General features: G+C 49.0%; 1 protein-coding gene across 1 annotated transcript in view; it reads right to left on the reverse strand.

Annotated features, from left to right (window-relative positions):
- Positions 1 to 398: 398 nt before the first annotated feature.
- The window catches only part of SLC6A5 (solute carrier family 6 member 5), a 49,965-nt gene continuing 26,254 nt past the window's right edge, over positions 399 to 24,109 (reverse strand). The window contains exons 9-16 of the mRNA XM_073904851.1: positions 22,938 to 23,041; positions 19,981 to 20,105; positions 14,769 to 14,881; positions 13,945 to 14,076; positions 12,900 to 12,999; positions 7,013 to 7,113; positions 2,772 to 2,939; positions 399 to 554 (exon numbers count right to left, since the gene is read on the reverse strand). Of these exons, the coding sequence (XP_073760952.1) occupies positions 399 to 554; positions 2,772 to 2,939; positions 7,013 to 7,113; positions 12,900 to 12,999; positions 13,945 to 14,076; positions 14,769 to 14,881; positions 19,981 to 20,105; positions 22,938 to 23,041 (999 nt within the window). The remainder of the gene's footprint in view (positions 555 to 2,771; positions 2,940 to 7,012; positions 7,114 to 12,899; positions 13,000 to 13,944; positions 14,077 to 14,768; positions 14,882 to 19,980; positions 20,106 to 22,937; positions 23,042 to 24,109) is intronic.

Consider the following 24,109-nt stretch of genomic DNA (forward strand, 5'->3'; position numbering starts at 1 on the left):
TGCAAGTCTGCCATCCTATATATGTCTCAATGGCACCACCATCAACAACACACAGTGGATACCTCCATACTGACCAAGTCTCGTACACCTACTTGTGACTTCAATGGAAAGCGCTCACCTAGCTGATCCACTCCTGCCAGGTAACTCATGTGCTCAGGAGACCAACCCTTCTGGAAACTGACACCATGGACACAGGCAAAGAGTGCCTCAAGTGGCCCGTCTAGCTCTTCACTACAGCATGCAATGCCATGTCTTACTTTTCTGCATAACCACTCTCATGCATGGACATGAACCAAGATGTGGGGAGAGAGAAGAAAATGGGAAGAAAGCTGGGGAAAACACGAGGGGAGGCAGAGAGGAACAACAGGATCAAGTCTGGGCCATGCCATGCCATTAGACTAGCACTGGGTGCCCAGTTCCAAATCCTTCACTGGCAGTTTGAGTCCCAGGGAAGAGGTTCCCAAGGGGTCAATCATGTTCTTGTAACGCTCTCCACGGTGCTGAGCTAAGAATGGGCCCCAGTCCGGCTGTGGCGAGCACACCAACTTGAGCCTCTGCAAAGAAGACAAAGATACACAGGGTCACAGAAGTAATGCCCCTTCCTCCCCTACGCACCACCCATCTATCCGCACACTGCTGGCCACCGCTTTTTTCAGAATCCCTCCTTAAGCCAAGCGGTCCCCCACCAGGAGAAGCAGTTGGGAAGATCAGCCTTATCAATTCATTAGGCAAAGGACGTTAAAGAAGACACTGAGTTTGGTTCACTTGAAATTATTTACATCACCCTGCAAGCAATATTACAATTGCTTGGGGTTTGCTTTGCACAAGATTAATTGAGGACAAAGGGCCCAGATTTTAATTATACATTTTTTCCCTCCAAATGAAGAGAATTCTCAAGCTTCTCTCTCCACTGCCAAACATAGTCTGAAAAGGACATGCGCTCAATAACTTTTGTTCTGTAGTCTCAACAGTGGGTTGGTACATCAAAATAATTAGATTTTGTTTAGCATATTTCCCCAAAGTATATAAATGGCCGGGGAAAGAAACTGCAACCCCAAAGACACATTGCCAAGAGTGAGCAAAGATTTTAATTATCTGTTGACAAAAATAGATGCTTCTGACTTGGTTCAGCAGTGTGGGTTCTTGCAGGCGAGCTAGAAATAATGGGAACACCTCTAATCCTTCAACTGAACTTTTTACAGAAAACATAATTTGATGGGAACATTTTCTAGAATAAGAAAACATATTTCTGACTACATAAGGAGGGAACAATTACATGTTCATTACCTATTAAAATGAAGCTGCTTCTTATAGTTGTTAGTTTAATCTCCCCTTAATCATCAGTTTGCAACCTTTGTGTCCCAAATCAACCATAATAAATTTATAGAGCCAACTCATCAGTTTAGGGAATTTCAGCCTGAGACAAAAGTAGCAGAAGCTACACTAGCTTTTGTTCAGAGGGAATGAGATTTCTGGGTCAGTTAGTGGGAGACAAGGCAAAAGGGAGACATCTCTGGGGGTAAAAGGGCCCATAGGAATTTACCTGGAGGGGATAGCAGACAATTTCCTGAGGATGAAAACTGGAATCCCACTTTAGCAAGGAGATGCCTACATTCCCTTTGTCAACTCTGTTTCCATCTTTAGTCCATTGAAGATAAAAGCCACCTCCCCACCACGTGGACATTTGTGTTACGCATTTATTCACTCACCTTATTCTCATTTTGCTTCTCCCTCCAGAGCCTCCGTGGGATGCTCTCTTCCTTTCCTCCGGCTGACTGGCCAAGGGCAAAGCCTGCACAGCTGTTCTTCACTACCCTCTACTGGCAGGCGTTTCTTGGCCTTGGTCTATTCTAACGCCTCTGAGACTTGAGTGTGCCTCAGAATCACCTGGAGGGCTGGTTTAACTACAGACACCTGGGTCCCATTTCCCCAACTCTGGTTCTGTGGAGCCAAGCTGGAGCTTGATCATCTGCATTTCCCCACAAGATCCCAGGGGGTGCTGATGCTGCTGTTCCCTGGGCCAACCCTAAGCAACACTGGTCTGGTTCAAAAGGCCCGCCCTCTGGATTTTCAAGACAGACACAGTGCTGATCTATTCCTAGCACATCTGAGCAAGTGACTTCTCATAAATCATAAGAGCCTGACCACACTTCACTGTGGCTCAACAAGGGGCAGTCCCTTCCCATCTACCCTGGAGACAGGGTGGAGACTCTTTTGCTTTAGAAACGAGGAAACGGTCCAGCAAGGGATTAACAAAGACAAGTCTCACCTCATACCAGCCATGACCCGGACCTTTGGTTACATTGCGTGGGGACCGTGACGTGTTCATCAGCTTGGGCCCCTCAGCCATCCCTAATACCAGTACAACAGGGAGGGGTAGTGATTTAAAGTTTAATGGTAATAGATGTTTGCAGGAAGACTTGGACAGAGAGGAAGATCAGGAAAGGGAGAATCTGAGATGTAGTTAAAAAGCAAACACTGGGTTTAAACTGTGGGTGAGGGAGCGGGGGGAGACTCCAATGGCTTGTTCCCCAGAGCTGTCACCGCTGCACTGAGAAATAGCATAATAACAGCTTGGCCTGCGGATTGGCTGAGCCTCTCCATTAGAGGAATAATAAAAATGGGTTTAATAGAAACGGTGGCAACTGTGATCCCTTAATCACCAAGTCTCCCTTGAGAAGTTCACCAAATCTGTTGTTTTTTCATGCACAGAGCTCTCAGAGCTTCTCCCTGGGGAGGGGATGGCAGGAGAAAGGAGCTGATGGAATTACCTCAATAAATCTGCCAGGAGCCAGATGCATTTTTATCACAAACATAATTGGGATCCAGATAACGGAACAGGCAAGCATTAGCCATCCAAGCACCATGGACCAGTTAGGGTAGCGGTAAGAGCCATAGGTCATCGGCTCCCACTGGTAAAAGCTGAAGCAAAGGATAAACTAAGAAGAAAAGAGAAACGCATGTGTTAGGCTGGTGATGTGAAGTATTCATTCCTAACAGCTCTGTATTGAGCCCCTGACGTGAGTTTGGTGTTTTCCTGTCTCTGACCTCATTTTACACCCATACCAACCCCGAAAGAGAGGTATTATTCATGATCCATTTCCCAAATGAAGAAACTGAATTTCAGAGAGATGAAGATGATACACGGCTGACCCTGCATTTGCCATCCCCTGGAACTGAGCAAGGCGTGTGGGTGTGCAAACACGCGCGCCCAGGCTGAGGAAACAGTATAAAGGATACACATCGAGGTGACTGATGGGTGGCGATGGAGGTTTTGAAGGGACCGTCTGTACTTCCCATAGCAGATAATCAAGCTTTTGTTATAAGAAAGAAATCCTTTATGTTTATGTAGTTTAACTTTCTTCATGAGTTGAATCGACTTTGCCTTCTCCTTGAACAGGGCATGGCCCACCCCCAAGTACTGCCTCTAAAGCCGGCAGGGTGACATATGAGTGGTCTGCAAAGTGGTGACCTAGCCAGAAGCTGAGTCCTGTAACAAACCATGGGACACAGGAGGGGTGCACAGCCCACTCACCACCGACTCAATGTGAACAGGCCTTGTCACAAAATGGTGAGCCAAGAGTGTGACGACCAGCAGGCCAATGTTGGCTCTGCTGCTAACTAGCGGAGTGACCCTCATGTGTCAGACTTCTCCGCTTTAAATGGATATATTTCACACTCTATACACAACACAGGGGTTTTCTAGGAACAGGTATTTACTCAAAAGTCCCCCCCCCCTCAATTCTAAGAAAGGTCATGATTTATTTTCCACCCATCATCTCTTATCACTGCACACTCTCACCGCAAGGGCTAGGAGAACCCTCTGAAGACACGGTGCATGTAGCTGGAAAGGAGCAAGGGAACACGCGTGCTAGAAAGAGAGGCACCAGAAGAGACGGAACAGGGCTTCTAACTGTTCTTGCCAAACCTTTGGGGAGCAGCATTGCCCTGAGAAAACGGTGTCCCTGCCTGTGTTCATCCTGCCTATGGCAGCATCAGCCCAGAATAACGTACCTAATAATGATGACCTGTGTCCTGCATCCCCCCCCCACAAGTCTCGTTCTCTTAGGCAGTAAAATAACTGCCCAAAAATGATTGGAGGGAATTATGTCAGGAAAGATGATGTATGGAAGTGTTTTAGGAAAGCGTGAAGCACTTTACAAATGTAAGGCGTATCTACATTACTGCTGCAAAGCCCACGCTGCTGGGGCAAGTGACTATTTCAGTGCAACAATAATTCAATGTATTGATTCGAAGCAACGTGAGCCTGAAGACAACTGTTGAAAACGCTGCTCCTATGGAAAGAGATGCCTTACTCTAGGCCCCTTTTTTAAACATTTGCCCCTAGAGTTATAAGCTTTATTAACCAGTCTATTGGAAGTAGGGCCTAATGTAATTATGGTAAGTTGCTCCATTTCATTTACCATATAAATAGCAATACATCTGCTTATGTGTGCGCATAATTCAGTAACGTGATCTGACTAGGTATACAATAATTGCATGGAGAATATTTATAGCTCTGTAAATCCAAGAAGGCACATATAAAATGATCAATTTTATTTCAGAGGTTTTGAAGTAATTTAAACCCATAATCTTAGCTCATTCTGGCACACTACAAATATCTGTTTTACAGAAGGGCAAATGGCAAAAGACAAGTGTTAGGCTTGGTCCTTTGGTACCCATTTCCAGTTGCACAAATATCACATCAAACTTATCTGAGCAAATGTGTTCTTGCCATACATTTCCCTCTGCCAAATGAGCTTTGATAAAACCCTGCCCTCAGATGCGCCTGGCCATGAGTGATGCTAATTCAACCACTGGGTCAGGCTCACCCTGACTTCTTGCTGATGACAGCCAAGGAAGGTCCTGGAGAGAGGTACATCAGTTGACAATGACAATGGAATTGACTACTTCTACTTGTTCCTAGCTCCCAAACACAGAAGGGGAATCTGGTTCAGGATATTTTCTGGGATCTCCACAGGTTTCTGCTATAAGCTTCATAATGGATATCAAGTAAAGTACAGCAGAGTTGAGAAAATTTCTCAAAAAGCACAGATGTTCCCCAGAATTTCTTTTCCCTGACCTTCGGCTCACAGCAATTAGAATTCTTTTAATCCAAAAACTGGCCAAACTCCACTTGGAGAGGAAAGCACTGAGTTTTGAGAAATTTACTGAGGCCTAGACAGCTCTGGATTCAAGCCTTAGCTCTGCCTCCCACAAGCTTTGTGGCCATGGCCAAGCTCCTTAGCCTCTGTGAGCCTCCGTGCACACAACTGTAAAATGGGGGTAAGAGTCACCAACCAGAGTGGCCAGAGACTTTAGGGACAATGCTCATAAAGTGCCTGCCTCTAAATAGTAGTGCTGGTTGTTATAATTACGTCATATGTTTCTGCAAAATATAATAAAATTCTCTGAATCTTAATCTCTTTCAAGACAGGAAGGAAAGGCAGGCCTCAGTTTCACCCAAGAATAAATCAGATGTAATAGTAACTGGGATAAAGCTCAGCAGAGACAGAATGCCCCAGGCAGGAAAGTCTCCCGTTTTTTGTTTTGTTTTGTTTTGTTTTGTTTTCCCTCCACCAATTAGGTAAATCCGAGCTCTTCATATACATTTCAGTCCTGAATTCAAGAAGCTGAAAAATCTATTTTAATTCTTTTCATCCCTCATGCCCCAAATCTCGTGGGACTTTTCAGACAAATTACAGCCTCTAAAACGTGAGCACCGATGTGGGCCTCAGTATGATGTCCATGTCAGTGCAGAGGGAGATAAACCTGAATGGTTATTCTGTCTAAACTTACGTCTTTTCAGAAAGCAGTTGAGGTGTTTTGATTAAAACTCACCCTTTGAGGGCACCTGGGTGGCTCAGTCGTTAAGCGTCTGCCTTCAGCTCAGGTCATGGTCCCAGGGTCCTGGGATCAAGTCCCACATCGGGCTCCCTGCTTGGTGGGAAGCCTGCTTCTCCCTCTCCCACTCCCCCTGCTTGTGTTCCTGCTCTCACTATCTCTCTCTCTGTCAAATAAATAAATAAAATCTTAAAAAAAAAAACCTCACCTTCTGACAGTTTAAAAGAAAAAAGGAAATATATGTTTTCTTTACAATTTTACTTCCATCCTGTCTCGTTTTCCCTTAGAGAACCTGGTGTTGCGTGGTAAAACAATGGTTTTAATCTGGTTTCTAGTGCCACCTGCTGGCTCCAATGAGAACTACAGCCAGCTTCGTGAAGCCTTGCCAAGATGACACCCGTCACAAGCCGGGGAAGAGGAGGAAAGGCTGGGTCTCCGTCAATTACTGTGCTTGGAGGGTGGATCAAGGCAAAGCCTGCAGCCTACAGCACAATAAAGGAGGTGATGGATGTGCATGTAAGTCCCTATGCAGATTTACTGATACATGAAGGGCTCTGATCTTTCAAAAGATGAATGTCAGATGATCTCAAAATGTCATCATCACACTTGAGGATGATAAGATAGTTCTCGAAAACAATAAAAGTGAAGAAAAAAAGTCTAATGTAGGCTATATTAGTTGTAGAGCAGCTGTATGGAGTAGTGGTTAAGAGCAAGAGTCCTGGAGCCAACTGCCTGGGTTCAAACTCAGGCTGTGATTGCTAATGACTAGGTGTGCAGGACTAGGCAAGTCACATAACCTCCGGGTGTCAGTTTCCTCATCTGTAAAACGGAGATGATTGGAACACCAACTCCACAGGCTGTCGTGAGGGAAAGAGGAGGTGATACACATAACGCTCTCTGAACAGAGCCGGGACTGTGGCTAGCACGTGGAAAATGTGATTGTTATCTGCTCTCAGGACATGAGGCAGGCTGATATATCGGGGAATGTTCCATCAGAGTGCTCCAGACTGTGGCTGAGTCACAGCTAAGCCCCTTTAGGTGAGTCACTATACCTCTCCAAACCCCAGCTTCCTCTTCTGAAATACAAGAATAATATACTTTGTTCAAACATAAAGCACCACGTCCACATGCTAGGTCCTATGTACAGGACAAAGCATGTAATCCTTACAGTTAAAATGGTTGGAGTTACAAACGCCCAGCAGACTTTCCAGAAGATGTTTGGCTGGAATCCAATCATCATCTCTATATCTTCACAGAATCTTTGCAGGCCTGCAAATAGACAAGTGGAGACGGAACATGAGGTGCAGTGGCAGGGGGTGGGGGGCGGAGGGAGGGAGGGTGCAGGACAGGCTCTGGGGCCCCTCACTCAAGTGCCATTGGTGAGAGATGGCCCCAGCCTGGTGTCAACATGACCCCTATTATGCAAGAAACCATCAGACAAATGATTCACTGCCAGGAAGATTAGGGCAAACTGAACATTTAAATAGATATTAAATACTCTCTGCAGTGAGGTTCAAGAATGTCATCCGTGGTGACATCTAAAAAGCTCGGCTGCAGCCTGGCCCAGGCATCTCAGCACTGCCACAGGCCGGCATATTCATCGGTGTTTTCAGAGACAGCCTTGTGCACTTAGCAACCACTCCGGCAACACCAATTACGTTTGCAGTCGATAAGCACAGCGTATTATGAAAGCCTGGGGATTCGGACTGAGAGTCACTGCACGTCGGTTTTGGTCCACATCCTCCCAAGGATACTCCCCCATGAGCCGATGTGTCTTCACTCTGTGTGAGGTGATAACAACGGGCAAAAACTGAGGTAAACTCCAAATGGCCATCACCCACTTTGCTGGGACTCAAAGCATTGCTGTCTTGGTCACTGATCAACTAAAGTATCAAGCAGAGGAGACAGTCACTCTTATGGCCATGCATAACCACCATCCCCACGCACTCTCGGTTTACCAAGATCTTTAAGCCACTCCTTGGAAGAAGGAGCCACTGAGGAAGGTTTGGGAATGGGATCGCTTCTCACATTGTTTCCTGAGCTCATCAGAAGCATGGCTTTCTCCCAATGGCGGGGTTACCATGCTGACAGGACAGGAAAGGTCCCTGGGTTCAAGCTCTGTCACAGTCAGCAGTTCTGACCAGGGACTCAGCTGCCTTGGCTTAAATCTCCCTACTCCTTCATCCTCAGGTCACCTGTGTGAGAAGTGGGTACGCTATAGGTCAAGGGGGGCGGAGACACTCCTCAACGAAAGCACCCACTCCACTATTCCTCTTCCTACGAGAATAATCCCCTGCACATCCTGAGACCTTCTTGCTTGAGACATTGGTCACTTGCTCCTCCTGTCCCTGAGCTCTCCCAGCCCCCTGGGGTTTCTGGGTCCTCTGCCCTTAGCTCCTTGAGGAGCAGGGGGATTCCATGTCTGGGAGCTCCCCTCCCCATCCTTGCTTGCCATCTCTTACCCTTTGCCATCCCCTCCCTGGGCACCACCTGTACCAGCTGCCTTCCCTTGGCCGGCGCGCCGCTGTGCCCGCCTCAGCCCAGACTTTTCCTCCAGCCTGGCTCCCTCAATACCTGCTCTCTCCTGCATGGCAGTCAGGAAGAATAATGGAACATGAAAAAGCAATCTCTTGCCGGGGTAGAAAGCAGAGACTGGTATTCCTTCAGGGAAAAATTGTTCGTCTCAGTCCCTTTTAAAAAAAAAAGAACAGCCCCGATAATATTTTGTATCTTCATCTGGATGCTGGTTACCTGGAGGTAAAAATTCATTCAACGATACACTCAGTTATGTGTTCCTTCCTGTATATACAGTGTTAGACAGCAATATTAAAGTTTACCCTCAAAAGTCCGCTCTATACCCGTCACCAAAATAATGGATCCTGAGACCTTCTGTGGCCCGTAGTTCCTGCATTTTCTTCTGCTCCATGCCAAGCCCAGACCTAGCCAGTCAGCTGCCGCCCATGACCATGAGTCACCGGGCGGCTGACAACAGCCATGATGGGGGACAGCCAAGCCTGAGGTCAGCTGTAGAGCATCACCGGAAACAGTGTGGGATGTTCACCAAAAGCAGCTGCTCTAGAATCCAGTCCAAAATCATCATGCTCTCAATTTCTCAGGAGGCAGCCCAGCTTCCTGTTCTACCTAAAGAAACCCTGATCAGGGTCAACCACAAATGTGGTGCCGTGGAAAGAACGCTGGGCGGGGAGTTAGGATCAAAAAGCTGAAGCCTGCTCTGTCTCTCATTCCCTGTGTGACCTTAAGAAAGGTATTCTCTTTCTGAGTTTTTGCTGGTGTATTGGGGGGGACTGAAGAGATCAATCTGTGACACAAACAGGGTCCAAGTTGCTTCCTTGTATTCACAGGCAAGAACTGCATGCCTTGACCCGCTGACCTATCTTTGGATGTGTGATTTGTGCATGGTCTTTAGTGTTATCAAAGGCCTTCAAACGAGTGGTCTCTGGATACTACTCTCTGAGCATAAGTGAGGAAAAAGACTCAAAGGAATAGAAGTCAAAGCTGAGGCCCTGAAAAATGCACACAAGACCCTGAGGGCAGGCCTCAGTTGTTTAAACAAAGATTCTAGAAGTTTCTGTTATCATTTTCAATCCTGTTTTATTCCTCTGCAGTAGATCACCCCCAAGAGATGACAGCATGCAGCTTGACCGGGAAAATGATGTGATGGGGCTCAGGGTCAGACCCGAGGACGACATACAGATGGCCTCCTATAGGAGGAGGGAGATGGCAGTAAAGGTGCTCAGGCTTCCCCAGACGGGCCAAGGAGCCAGACCCAGAGCGGGAGGTAGGGCTGGATGATGGGTACTCAGTTCCAGCAAGAGGCAGGGTTTGCTGCTGAGAGGAGGTGCTGTGACTGAGGGGGGAGGCTGGGGTCCCAGGGCCAGCTCAGTGTCTGGAAAATCATCTCCCTCTCAGGGCCTCGCGTGAGGGCTCCAGAGAGTGGGCCTCTGCCTCCAACTGGCTCCAGGTCCCCTGACTGCTCTGTCCCCTGTGGGCCGGCCCTGCAGATACAGCCCGGGGGCACCAGCTGCGAGCCACCAGGCATCCTCCCGCCTCCTGCTCATTCCCCAGCCGGGCTCTCCAGGCCTTCCAGCCTCTACCGGCTCCAACACCTGTCCAGCCACAGCCCTCCCGTGGCCTGACTCACCCAAGTCCCCAGCTGAGGCCCTCACCGAGTCGCTGGCTACCTTCCTCTGAGGCCTTTGTTTATGTGGTTTCCTCCGCCTGTTCTGTCCTTTCCAATCCCTCTCACCTTCAAGGCCCAACTCTCGATAAAAGAATTGTTCATGGAGCCTGGGACGTGTGAGCGGCGACTTGCCTGCTGCACGACCTTGAGCCTGGAGGGTAAGCTAGGCTCCAAAAGGGATCTGAGCAATTGCTTATCACCGAATTAGCAGAAAAACAGCAGGAAAAAACAAAGGTAAGTTCATGGCTACTATTGTAGATGCAACAAACAGACCTGGGGCTCAGAAATTGGCCCAGAACAAGCTCTTCACAACCAACCAATCCTCAACTGAGAAATCAAAAACCTGCTTCAACCAGCCAATCACGTTCACCCACGCAGCTTTGCGGCTTCTTTGTCTATAAGCCACACCCTTGCCCTTGGTCTGAATGTGGTCTTCAGGGGGGTGCCCTCGTGTGGCCAAGGCAGCCCTCCGGGCGCGTGAACTCTGCCCTCCTACCGAGCCCTGGGGTGCTGCCCCCGGAGGAGTGGTCTTTCCCTGCCATCTTGAAATTCACGAGGGGCTCCGCATTTTCACTTTGCACTAGGTCCCACAAATTAGGTCTCTGGTCTCGTGTGTACCTCACACAGTATTCACTTATCGTTAACATGAAGGCGCCATCTCTCAGAGTCAAAACCCTGTGTGCTGGCTCAGATTTTCCTCACCTCGGTCAGCAATAAACTCAGCGCTCCCTACGTCTCGGTCTTTATTTTCTTATATATCCTTTTATCTCTGAGATGCTACCTTCTTGAGGTTCTCCAGCTGCTCTGGCCCACCTTTATCTCTGGGCAGCTAAACACTGCTAACCGGGGATGCACAGTGGCGTCCTGACATTCCTCTCAATGTTAAGCCTGCCGTGGCTTCGCTCTTCCTAGTAGCTGGCTAGCAAGGTGCCTGAATGTACCTCCCCACTTTCCTAGGAGTGCGCAGGGCAGAGCGTGAGCACCTAATACGTACCTGTTCATTTGCTCACACACATTCACCCGTGTGTGTGTTGTTAATGGACTGAAGTCTGTCATTCCTCATGCTTACTGAGCGCTAGCAGATGCCGCTGGGGGACCCTGCACCCTCAAGGAGAGGTAGACGGGGTAGTATCTCATTCTTCACCAGCCAGTGTTCAATGGCCTGACACTAACCTTGCCTTGGGGTAGGCCTCACCCTCTCAGGAAAGAATGCACCACCCTCTGGAGTATAAATCATACGCAAGTGCAGGATTTTCCTTTCCTCTCCAGCAATTATATTAGTCTATTTCAAATATGTCTTCTAAGATTCACTTCTACAAATTCTATCCAGGTCCAAATCAGAGGTTCACACCCTCTTCCTGCGCTCATCCTGAGCTCAGCATAGAGTCGGCCTGGTTCTGGAGGCAGCCCAGACACCAGTTCTCTGGGAGTCCGGGCAGCTTCCTGGACGGTCCCAGGAGAATTAGCTCAGCCCAGGGACTAAAGCACTCGGGATTTATTTTGTCCTTCAGAACCAAGAAATCTACTACCAGATTTATAAGGGGGCTCGGGGGGTGCAATTTCACTTCTAAAAACAAAAAAATTTGAAAGGTTTCTATTTTAATGATGCTTGTAATCCACACTGGGTAGCCCTGTTTTAAAGAAGAGTTGCGCAGGTGTGCTTTTTGCGGCAGTGAGCAGCGAGGACACAGAGAGCAAGCAGAGAAGGTCAAGGCAGCTAGAGCCGCACTTGGACCAGGGCTGCAAATGAAATGCCGTCCTGACTCTGCCAACGGACCATCAGGTGACCCCACGAGGGGCTACGTTTCCAAAAGAAACTTTACATTAAAAGCAAGATGTTCCCACCACGGATACCTGGCAGTCCAGTGGGCTTTGCTGGGCCCCCAGCTCAAAAAGGGGAGCTCCATAGAGCCCTCTGGCTGGGCCCCTCTTCTGCGCATTCGGCCTCTATGCATACCCTATATTCCAAGGGATAGCCTGTATTTCTCCTTAGCTTAGAGCGTGCTGCGATCTCTTTTTGGTTTTACAATACAAACAGATTGTCCAACCTGGCATTTTTCAGCTTCCTGGGGTTTGCTATGGAGACCCTAACTATCTTAGGAAGGCCTTAGTCTGGGGATGGTTCTGAGACTTCCAGGCACAAAGAAGTCGTTAGCGCCTTGAACTCAGCAGGGCATGCTTGTGGGACTGGCCGTGTGCACACGGGGTCCGGGAGATCACCCAGTGAGGCCCCACCAAGCTCAAGCACCCCCACACGGAAAGATGGCATCTGCTGACTTACCTTCCTACTGTTCCTGGTAATTGCCCCACTAACTGTGGGGTGCTATGGCGATAATAGGGCAGACTAAACTGTAAGGAAACTGGAAGTTTATCCCGGGAGAAGCTGGGATGGTGCTCCTGCATCACAGACTTCCATGAGGTTAATAAAGTTTCCTAAGAATCTGTGAGCCTGGTGGTATCTTTTCTCATTACAGTGTCTGGGGACCAGCCTCGAAGCTACTCCTCCTCACTCAAGCTACACAGGCGGGGACTGCCATTAGCAAAACCAGGAAAGCAGCCTTCCTCCTCCCTCATCTGGCCCCATCCCTAGATCTTAACTGTTCACATGCCAGACCGTACCCAAAGGCCCAGTCCTAGGAGTTTCTGAACTCACCATCAGCCACCTTATGCTTCTCAGATAAATCCAGACCACGGTCCAGAGGCAAGTTTGGAAATAAAGGTATAACTCTCTTATGTCTCCTAAATCGCTGCTTGATTACCCTTTCATTATCTTAGTAAATCTGGAAAACCTGCTCGCCGTGGATGCCTTATGCCACCCAACTCTCCCCAGCAGCCGGCGCGGCGGTCCCCTTACCGTACACGTAGGAGATCCCCACAAGCTCAAAAATGGCAATGATGACGAGGGCATAGGACGCGGCATACGTGTCCACAAGCTGAAACATGTAAATTCCGCCCTGGTGGGAAAGAGGAATGACATCAGTGGGCCTGGAATGCAGGCCCTTCCCACTGGGAACAGCCAATCCTCCCATACCGGGGAGAGTCAGGTGCAAGCAAGGTGTCAAAGGATCTCCCCTCCCCTCCACAGGGGTAACTTAAACCTGGTCTGGAACGCAGGCTGGAGGCCTTGCCATGTGAGCAAAGCAGACCCTCAAAAGACTCAGCCAGTCAATAGAACAAGCACAGAAAAGTGATCTAACATCTCACTCGTAAAAGGCAAAGGTCAACATCTGAAGATGTATAAGTAAAAACAGGCAGATGGCTTCATTTTTGCCTTAAGCAATAGATATCATTTCTACCTATAAATCTGCATTTGACTGACCTTCATAGGACCTTTAGGTGTCGCTGGGCATTCCTCACACATCCCCCTGCATCTTTAGCTCACTGTTTACATCTCTCTACAATAGATGAGGCTTAGAAACCCTCTTATTCCAATTCATCATTTCACAGATGAAGAAACTAAGGCCCAAAGGTGTTGACTTGCTCAGGGTCACAGAGAGCAAAAGCGATATATATGCTGAGTGAGCTAACACTCAATTTACCAAAACCCTCAGGACTAGAAGGAATCCCATTGCTCCCATGTATACGAGTAACCAACTGGGAACTTCTCTGGTCAGTAAATTTGGATTTTCATGTATTCTATTTTCCTAAAGTAGGACACACCTGCCTTGTTGGCTCAAGAAACCTACATCTCAATTATGAAGATGCTACAAGTAACAGTAGTAGCCAAGGTGACATGTTTCCATCTGCAGGCAGAATCCCTAATGACCTGGTGCTGTCTACACAGACATGGCACTGATTGGCTACTGTTATGAGTCTGAGAGCTAAGGGTAAAAGGACAGATCAGCCATCAGGCCCCCCGCGTGCCCTGTCCCCAAGCCGATGGCCAGCGGGCTGCTTACCTGAGTGATCATCGGAAAGCCCATGATGAAAAAACAAATACAACAGCCCAGAGTGAAGACCGGCTTGTGCGTGCGCAGGTACTTGGGGAACTCGTCTGAGACGGAGGTCACAATGGTCTCAATGGTGGCAAACTGGAATGGGGCCAGGAAAGGAGCAGCTCAGACAAACCGCCCAACCCAAAAGCTTCCCAAAGTCCCTTGTGTTTCCCAGTAGGGAAAGCAGTATGTGTATTAGGTTCAGGAGTCCAACCCCTAAGTCCAATGCCCCACCTCCGACATGATGTGAACTTGAGAAACTGCCTTCTAGCCCCCAGAGACTGCACTCACACTCATCCATCACAATATTTGAAGTTTCACTTTGTATTCATGAGATGTAAATTCCTTTCCTCCAGTTTACCTTGAATTTGATCTTCTGCTTGAGGAAAAACCCTCTTTGCACCCAACCACTAAACTCTGAGCGCCTATCAGTAAGATTTGTGGCAGGCTCAGCCCCACAGCAATCTCCCTAAAATCGACTTCATATTATTCTCCCTGGTCCAGCCCCACAGAATTTGCACTGGCAAAATGACACCACAGCCCGAGGGGCACAGGCATGCCAAAAGGAGGGAGGGAAGGAGGATGTTCCTTTGCACCATCCATGAGTCACCCACAAACACAGAGCTATCCTGAGCCCCAGACAGGGACCTGACCATCCTATATCGCCCAGGGAAACATGCGGGGACCACCAAGCCCACCCCTGCCATGGGCTGGATGCAGGGCTCAGGAGAGGGGGTCATCAGGAGGAGCCTCAGGCAGGCGTCCAAGGGGGAAGGGAAAGGGCTCACCATAGTGTCAAGTCCAAGAGTAAGGAGCATCAGGAAAAAGATGATGGCCCAGAACGGAGAGAGGGGCAGCCTCGTTAAGGCTTCTGGGTAAACCACAAATGCAATGCCTGGCCCTGAAAGGAACAAGACAGATGATTGCAAACGGGCCCAGCTCCAGGCCCTCTCTTCCTGGAAGCCCACGGGGGCCTCTCCACAGACGTATTATATGCTGCTTCCACTGGTTGTTATTTTCCCTCATCTCCTTCCATTTTCCCAATTAAACCTCAAGTTCCTTGAAGGGAAGGACCAGGAGCAACAGGTCCATACCTCAGGGAACTCAGAAGGGAGGCTAAAAATAGTGCCAAAGCCGACTGAGTCCTAAATCAGGCTGTGTCCCACACATATACCACACAAAAAAAAAAAAAAAAAAAAAACACCTTTGTGTTGATGAGCTGGGGGAGCATATAAGAATTACCCTGTAGAACAGTAATTCTCATCCAACGGTGAGTTTAGCCCCCCCCCCCCCAGGGGACACTGGGCAATACACAGAGACATTTTTGACTCTCACTACTGGGGTGGGGGGGGAGATTACTGACATCTAGTGGGCAGAGGCCAGGGATGCAATGCACAGGACAGTCCCCACAACAAAGCATCATCCAACCCAAAGGTCAAGAGTGCTGAGGTCGAGAAACCCAGCTCTACAGGTTAGACCGTGCCCGGAATGACGTCATTTCCTCCACATTCGCTCCTTCAGGAGAAGCCTTTTGCATAAATCATGAATCCATCTGCCACTTTTATTATCTTTCCCCACAAAGGCTTGGTAAAGATGGGGCTACATCAATCCACGGGTGATCAGTTAGGGAGAGGGGGCTGCAAAACACAGCATAAAGGGGAAGAGAGTTTGGGCTCTAATGGTCAGACAGATCCAGGTCCAAATTCAGACTCCATGACTTACCGGCTAGGCAACCCTAGATAAGTTATTTCATGTCTATAAGCCTCGATTTTGCCCATCTGTAAAATGGGAATAGCAATAGTCCCCCACATGGTGGTTATGAGGAACAAATGAGAGAGCACAGGCAGAGCACGGGGACCTGTCATGAGCACTCACAGAATATTCACTTTTATTATGAGTGGACAATGAACTCGGACATCAGCAGTTCTGATTCAGGGTTTTCCACCGCATGTAGTCTTGGCAGGGGATGTCTGAGCTGCATTTCTCTGCCCTCACAAAGCCTGCCAGCCGTTCCGACCTGCCTCACAGCCTCACTGGGAAGACTACTGTGACCCACAATGGCTAGGGACCCAGCAGTTACACGTTTCCTTGTAAAGAGAAAACTAAATGATAATGGGCAGTGACAAGCAAACGTCAGCTAATCTGCAACCAGCGCACACCTGGAAACCAGACATTGCCACACCTGGAGTTTTTATAACTCAAGCGTAACAGCACTTTTTTAAACCGGAATTTATCAGGTTGTTAGTTCTTAATGCTGCCAAGGGCCTTGGGGTATTTAAAATATAAAGCCTTGAATGCCTAAGATAGCCCCGCTTTATGCATTTATTGAACACACGGTATAGCCAGCCCCTGAAGGCTCCCTATGTGAACCATTAGTCTGTATTAAACGACAGTTCGAAACAGGTCTCAAATGCAGAACACTGAGGGATCCAGCTCAATGCTCTGGCGACAGCTGGGCCCATAAAGCGGACAAGAAGGTCTTGAAATGGCCACTACTGGAGGACCTCGCTGATTGCTTTAACAGGATTTGGCCCTTTGGGCTTTACTGCTTTTTCAGGGGGCAGGAAATGATTTCAAAACACCCGGCCTATTTCAATTACATCTGCCTTCCTAAGGTACCCAGGGGAAGGCATCATTTTCAGCAAACTCAGTTTATCTAAGACCACTGGGGAGCAGATTTTTAAAAAGACATTTTTATATTATTTTGTACAGTTAGTTTAGTTTAGTTTAGTTTAGTTTTTACTGGAAAAATGGATTGACTGATTCCCAGCAGAGGTTTCCCCTATGTCCCATAGAGGCTGAGGCTGTTCCTCTCCTCTCCCACTGGGAAGCACTATAAGTATAGCCCAGTGGCTGGAAGGCAGGCTCCATTCCCCTGTAGAAGAGCTCCGCCTCTTCCAGCCATGGGACTTGTTCTCTCTGGATAAACATCATTACATTTAATTCTGTGAGAAGTAAATGTATTGATACAAATAAAGGGCTCCGAACAATGCCCGGACCTGGTGAGAACTCAGAAAACAGAAATCATTCCTACTCTTCCCATGAGAGGGGATCAAAGAGGTGCTGCATGCCAGCCACTTGGATAGGACAGGAAGTTTCTGCCGCCCCTTCTCCTAGAGAACCGCTCAAGACACAACCAGGTCTCTTGTCAATGCAGGACATCACAACCCCAGCACACTGGGGGAGCCTCTCTGCTGTTAGCCTGTTTCACATGGGAGGGTTCTCAGAGACCACACGGCCGAACCCCCATGCTTTTAGAAGGAAGAACTGGCATTCAGGTGATAGACATTGGATGGATGGTCAGTCCCTGTTTGAGAGTGTTCATTTTGATCAGCAGTGTCTCTGAACTGCTAGGAACCTAGACCTGGGAACTCTAAATCCAATGTGCACATTTGTGTTCATCTCCCGTGGTCCGACCCAGGCTTTCTGAGGGTGGATGAGCATTTCTGCTGCCCGTAGAGCTTCTGGTTGGATTCGGATGGTGAGTCTCAGCTCCACAGGCAGTAAGCAAGGTGACTGGCAAATGACCCTAAAAGTTGACTTCCCAGGGGCATCTGGGTGGCTCAGTCGATTAAGTGTCCGCCTTCAGCGCAGGTCATGATCCTAGAGTCTTGAGATTGAGTCCCGCATCGGGCTCCCTGCTCAGCAGAGAGCCTGCTTCTCCCTCTGCTTGCTGTTCCCCCTGCCCATGCTCTCTCTCATTCTCTCTGACAAATAAATAAATAAAATCTTAAAAAAAAAAAAAAAAGTTTGGTTTCCCAGAAAGGTGCTTCTCTGGAGTCGATGACTGAGAAGAACGTGCCCCCTTCCCTATGTTCATTGCAGAAGTAGAGGACAGCCTGGTGTCATCACCAATCCTACCCTCGTCCCCCCAAAACCAGCTGAGATTTGGAGAAATGACGTTGACAAAAACGCCTCCCTCAAAAGGGGGTGGCAAACAAGATAGAATAGTGTTAGGTCATTAAAGAGAACCTATTTTGGACTAAAGACCAAAACACAGTTACTGACGTTGGGTCAGCAAACATGTGCCGACTGTCCGCACGCCCGTTTTGCCCAGCCAGGAGGGAACGGGGCTGGCATGGACCACAGGTCCACCCCAAATCCCCGTCCCAGATTCTGCAGAGCCTCCATCGTCCCTGAGAAAACCAGACGTCCTGCAACTCACGTGTAAGAATGTGTGTAAACTCAGATGAACAGGGATAGCTGCCCCACGGAGCCTGACAGGAGGCCTTATGAGCCAGTCCCCATCCCCCTGAGGGGAACGAGGCCCCCCGTCCCTGTGCTGGTGATGATGACAAACTGCCACACGCTAACCTAACAAGGGGTTAGAACCTGTAGGAAGTGTTCTTTTCCCCATTTAAATTAGAGGAAGTGAATAAAATCCGGAAAGGGGACGTTTCAGAAAGGCACCTAGGCAATTGTCTTAGTCTTCCTTTGTATAGGAAAAAGGAAATCCTATTTGGGTCTTAGAGACATGTGCCCCCAACTCCCCTTCCTGGGGCAGGAAGGAGCTCAGAAGAGTGAACTAAAGTGGCCCCACATCTCAGGACTCATAACCCCGGCAACACGGCCACTGGCTCACAGTGAGCTCGGCCGTAATGTCACAAAAATCACAAACACCTCAGATCTGCTGGAAAGGGGGGCAGGACCTCCCTGCTCCCGCGACTCTGCTGGGAGGAAATGAGGACAGCTGGGGTGGCACAGGCACCCCTGAAGACAAGGCCTTCTCTCCCCTCCCCGCCCCTCACCCCTGCTCCCCAGGGAGTTGAGCATTCTCAGCCAGGGAGGGGCATTCACTCCAAAACTCCAATTTAATGCAGTGCTGCAGAACCAAACATCCCTGGGGGTTTAACACTCTTTCCAGGGAGAGGTAATTACCCCCCTGCAATATGCCAGTTCTTAACTCCTTGAGGCCCGCTGCGCATCAGCAGCAGCTTCAAATCCTGAAGCCATAATTAATTATCCCTGGGGAGCCAGCAGAAAGCCGGCAGCCCACCAAGAAGGTGACATTCCTAGGACTTCGCTCCCTCCTGGGCTGGCATCCGAGCCGTTTTCTGAGAACGGCAGTGAGCTCCTCAAACGAAGGTAAAGGCCCAGAGAAGCTGCTCACAGGGACACACGGCGGACTGCCACATTCCCACACGTCCCTGGCCCGGTCCCGACACCTAGGCATCCCATAAACACCTTATTAGAGCATGATCATAATAACAGGCGACAGCCACAGTGAAATCCGTTCAGCCCAGAAACACAGTAAACACACAAACCCTTCGTGGAGTAAGGCTGGGTGGAAATAAGAAAGAGTTAAATAAAAATATTAAACACCACCTACAAAATGGTGTGCTAGAAATACAGACGAAGTGAGATAAAAAATGAAAGCTCTCTGTAAACTCGGAAGCACCATACAAATGTTAGCCATTAACACAGGAATCACCTGGACAGAAAGTAAACTTTACTGTACTTCCCTCCCACCACCATCATCCAACCTTTCCACCCACTGGGGGGAAAAAAATTGCAGGTCTGCTTTGCTAACTAAGCGGAAGGCCCTGAAAGCACGTGTGACCTAACCAACAGAAAACGCTTGTCAGGAAAAGGCTGCTCTGGAGTCAGTGTTCCTGTTCAGCATTAGAACTGGGTGTGTCCAGAGCTCTCTGCAAGGAATGCATCCTGCAGCAGGCTGTGCCTACACCAGCTCTAAAGAATCCTAAAGAATCCTCTATCTGTCCCCCAGAGGTGCAAAAGGCATAGGGCTTACTTATTCGGGGTGGAGCTGACTTAAGAGAAGAAAGGGAGAACAAAGGAGAGGAGAGGGAAGCAGGAATGGGACTTTGATAGCAATCCCTCTGGTTAGGCACTGGCCAGCTCCAACCCCACCTGAGCTTCCTACTCAAGCTTGTCGGAGTCTCCCCACAAAGGGACCCTGGGTTGTCCCACCATCCCTCCTATTCCAGAAGGCCAACTTCCCAGGATAGCATAGGTCAGGAGCTCAGGAGGTGACCGTACCTTGGTCTGCCACGTTCTCAATGTTGACCTTGCGTTCATTGGCCATGAAGCCAATAACCGAGAAGATGACAAAGCCGGCAAAGATGCTCGTGGCACTGTTGGTGCAGGTTACAATGAGCGTGTCCCTGGGTGGAGGAGACAAGAGTTTGCCATTAGGCGTGCTTTGCAAGTCGGAAGGGACAAGGGAAAAGACTCATAAATGTGTGCCTGTGTGTTCATATGCACACGGGCGTGTGCGTACATGTCCATTTCTAAACATGTTTTCACTGTCCTGACCGAAGACCCCCTTGGGTCGATTTTCTAAGCACCAAAGGGCTCAAAAACGTTTCTCGGGACCTCCCTGTTGCCGGGCCTCTGGGTCAGAGCTCTAGCCCTGTGCGCTCTAGAACCAGGGCCCCTCTCATTAAAGTGGCAGAGCAGGACTGCCCATCTGAGCAGAAATGGAGGGGTTGGAGCCTTTCAAGGACTTCAGGGCGGGAACCATATATGAGAGAAGAGAACGCGGTGGGACCATGAAAGGCCACCAAGGTTTGAGGACAGCCTGGATTTGGAGTCCCCAAAAGCCCCCGGGGTGAGGCAGGGGAGACCAGCCCTCCGCCTTCACCCTGGGGCCCCCTACTGGTAATATGGCTGTGGTTTCCCAGTCGGCCTGTCCGGCCACCCTAGACTGGGAAGAGAGGTCAAGCCAGATGGAGCCTCAGAGACCATTCAAATCCCGATCCTCCCACCTGTTGGTGGTATGACCTTGAGCAAGTCACTTCTTCCCACCGTGATTTTAAGTGGTGGCACTGACCCCACCTTTCTCCCAGGTTGTTGTGCACAGAGCCTGGCACAGAACGAACGCTCAGTAAACCACCCACCTTGTCTGGCCCCTTAGCTTACGGATGAGGAAACCGAGGCACAGGAGGAGGAAATGGGCTCATTCATGGTGGGTCAGGATTTGAATCCAGACTCCCTGCCCTGCTCCGTGTTCCCTCTGCCACACCACAGAGCCTCCTTTCTACCGAAGTCCAGAGCAATGCGACCCCGCTGGACTGCATTCAGACCAGTTCCCAGGTCATAAATTAATGAGCAGCTGTGACCAAAGAAGTTCACACACCTTAGCTGGCATTCCAGCTGTTAGGGACTGGATTGTGTGCCCCCCAAATCCTATGTTGACGTTCTAACCCCCAGTTCCTCAGAATGTGACTGTGTTTGGAGAAGGCGTCTTACACAGGGAAGTAAGTTAAAAGGACGTCCTCAGGGTGGGACCTCATCCAACACGACTGGTGTCCTTACAAGAAGAGATGAGGACACAGATACACACCCAGAGGGAAGCCCATGTGAAGACGCAGGGAGGAGATGGCTATACAAGCCAAAGAGAGAAGCCTGGGAAGAAATCAACCCCGCCAATACCTCAACCTCGGACTTCAGTCTCCAGAACTGTGAGAAACTGAGTGTCTGTTGTTCAGGTCCCACGCTCCGTGGTGTTTTATTACAGCAGCCCTTGCAAGCTCAGACACACGCTCTCTCCAACCTGGCCTCAGCCGAGCTCGGCCCGATTCCTTCCAGCCTCGTGCGTGCACTCTTGCTCTGGTCCCCGGACCTGCTCCCAACCCCCCATCCCCAGCACTTTCCCACTCACGCCCCCTGCTGGCTGTCCCCACCACGTGTCGCACACTCCCACCTCCGCTGCACGAGCTGGGATGTGGCCCCGCGGAGACCTCACCTCTCTGGAGCCATCCCAGCCAGCTCAGGTCACAGCCTAACTATCTTCTGTTCCTCTTGGTGCACAAAATAGCTCATACATTATTAGAAAATGATAATAATAATAATAATAATAATAATAATGGCAGCTGCCATTTATTGAGTACTTATGACGTGTGAAATTCTGCTGTGCGAACTTTGCATACATCAGCTCTTACCTCTCCACAAACTATTATTGGCATTTTACAGATGAGAGGAAAGAGGCTCAGAGAAGTGAAGCATCTCGCCCATGTCTCGAGTTTTAGTAAATGGTGAAGTCATAATTCAAATCCAGGTCCATCTGACTCTGACCTGCCTGCCTGCCTGCCTTCCTTCCTTCCTTCCTTCCTTCCTTCCTCCCTTCCTTCCTTCTCTCCCTCCCTCCCTTCCTATTTTAAATCCGCTCACCAGGAGAACGGACCTTATTTTCTTACTGCTTGCCTAGATGTATTTAACTTTCAGATGTCACCTCCTCCAGGAGCTGTCAGGTTCTCCCAGGTGGAGATCTTTGGGGTTGCAGAGCCCCTGGTCTAATATCATACCATCCAAATGGTCTCACTGTCACCATGTATCAGGATCTCCTGAGGATACCATCTGGATACGTAGATTCCCCGGCCCATCCCACCTCCAGACATTCTGATTAACAGATCTGGAAGGGGCCTCAAATTTTGCATTGTTTTTTCAGCTTTACTGAAGTATAACAACGAAGGCAAACTGTAATATATTTTAAGTGTACAGCCTGATGATTCGATACACATATACATTGTGAGAGGGGCCCCACCACATCTACTAACATTTCCATTAGTTAACATATCCATCAACAGTTTTCTTTCCCCTGTACCTTGCTGCCTTTCTTATAGAGGTCCCTGGAAAAATATTTGTCAAGTGACAGTGACCATACTTCATCTGGGACTACCATCCAATCATACCCACAGCTCACAAATGACTATCCCAGGACACACCTAGCAGCATAGCAACCCCTGGAGAGGCTCAACTCCATCCCATAAAGAGCCCCTGAGCCCATGTGTCAGAGACGGCACTGCAAGCTGGGGTCCAGGCCACCAGAAGCCAGCAGCTAGGCCCTAGCGGGTGGCTTTCCCTCTGCCAGACGCAGCCCTCTGGCTCTACTTCAGGGTAAGTGTGAGGATGTGGCCTTAGGTGTCCATGGATCTGTCCCCAGCTCTTATTCCCACTCACCAGCTGCCTCTGGGGTATCAAGTGCCTCCACATACCTGTAGCAGTTGTTGTGGAATTTGTTGTAGGAAGAGAGAGTGATCAGGCCTCCCCATGCGGCAGACAAAGAGAAGAAAATCTGAGTGGCAGCATCCTTCCAGACCTGGGAGGCCGAAGGGGAGAAGATCCAAGGTCACTGAAGGAGGCTGGCCCAGGGGAGGGGGGGGGTCTCCCCTGCCCAGCGCCACATCACCTCCCCAGGGGAAAGTAGTCAGGAGAAAGATGTGACATTAGCACCAACATACATCATTTGTGCTGGAAGCCAAAAAGGCAGGACATTACCTGGGAGATGCTAACTCCATTCTAAGCAAAGGAGAGGAACTCAAACTACACACACATTTCCTGCTTCTATGTCCTGCCATGTATAAAGCTGAGCAGAAGGGAGGAGCCCTTCCTTTCGCTGCATACACTCTCAAAAGACCACCGCAACAGCAAAATACAGTCATGGATGCAAGATAAAGATCTGCTTAAATTGACATTTTTACAGATGTCAGCCGCTATTAAAAATCTGAAGTCCTAGTTGGACTAGCTCCCCCCCTTAGTAATACCACCTGTGCCAAAGCACAGTGGATCTTATAGCCATATCCTTCTTGAACTTGGCCGACAACGCCTCCTGGTTCTCTCGGTGATTTCTCTGCATTGTCCTCATAAAACTCCAGAAGGCCGCTCAGGAGTTACGCTAGAGATTTATATGATTTGTAAAATAGACCTCCCATCATTTTTATAAATTAGTCCAGTTTTAAAATTGTGCTTATAATATGCAAAGAAAAAGTTCAAGTGCGTGCTGTGTGCTGGCAAGTCTGCACCTACCCCAACACCCATTCTCCCATACTCCTTATTAACAAAGCCATGGTTTTCTTTAAAGGCAGCCATTCACCCAGCACATAGCATCAAGGGGCAGTGCAGCTAAGAGAGGATAATCACATGATTTAGTTTCTGACCAATGATGTGAAAAAACAAGTGTAATGTGGGATTTCTGGGGTTTCTCCTTTTTTAAAGAGAAGGAGGGTATCTATTTCCACCTCTTTCCTCACCCCTTTGTGCTACCCGGAATGCTGCTGTGATGGCAGGAGTTCTGGCAACTATCTGGAAGCAAGTGACTGAGGACGGGAAGCTGGGAGGCGGGGACACTGTGGAGCCTTCACTATGTGGAGTGCTTCACTATGTACCC

The sequence above is a fragment of the Callorhinus ursinus genome, unplaced genomic scaffold (assembly GCF_003265705.2).
Source record: "Callorhinus ursinus isolate GAN/ISIS: 27379988/994484 unplaced genomic scaffold, GSC_fseal_2.0 scaffold21, whole genome shotgun sequence".
Taxonomy (NCBI): domain Eukaryota; kingdom Metazoa; phylum Chordata; class Mammalia; order Carnivora; family Otariidae; genus Callorhinus; species Callorhinus ursinus.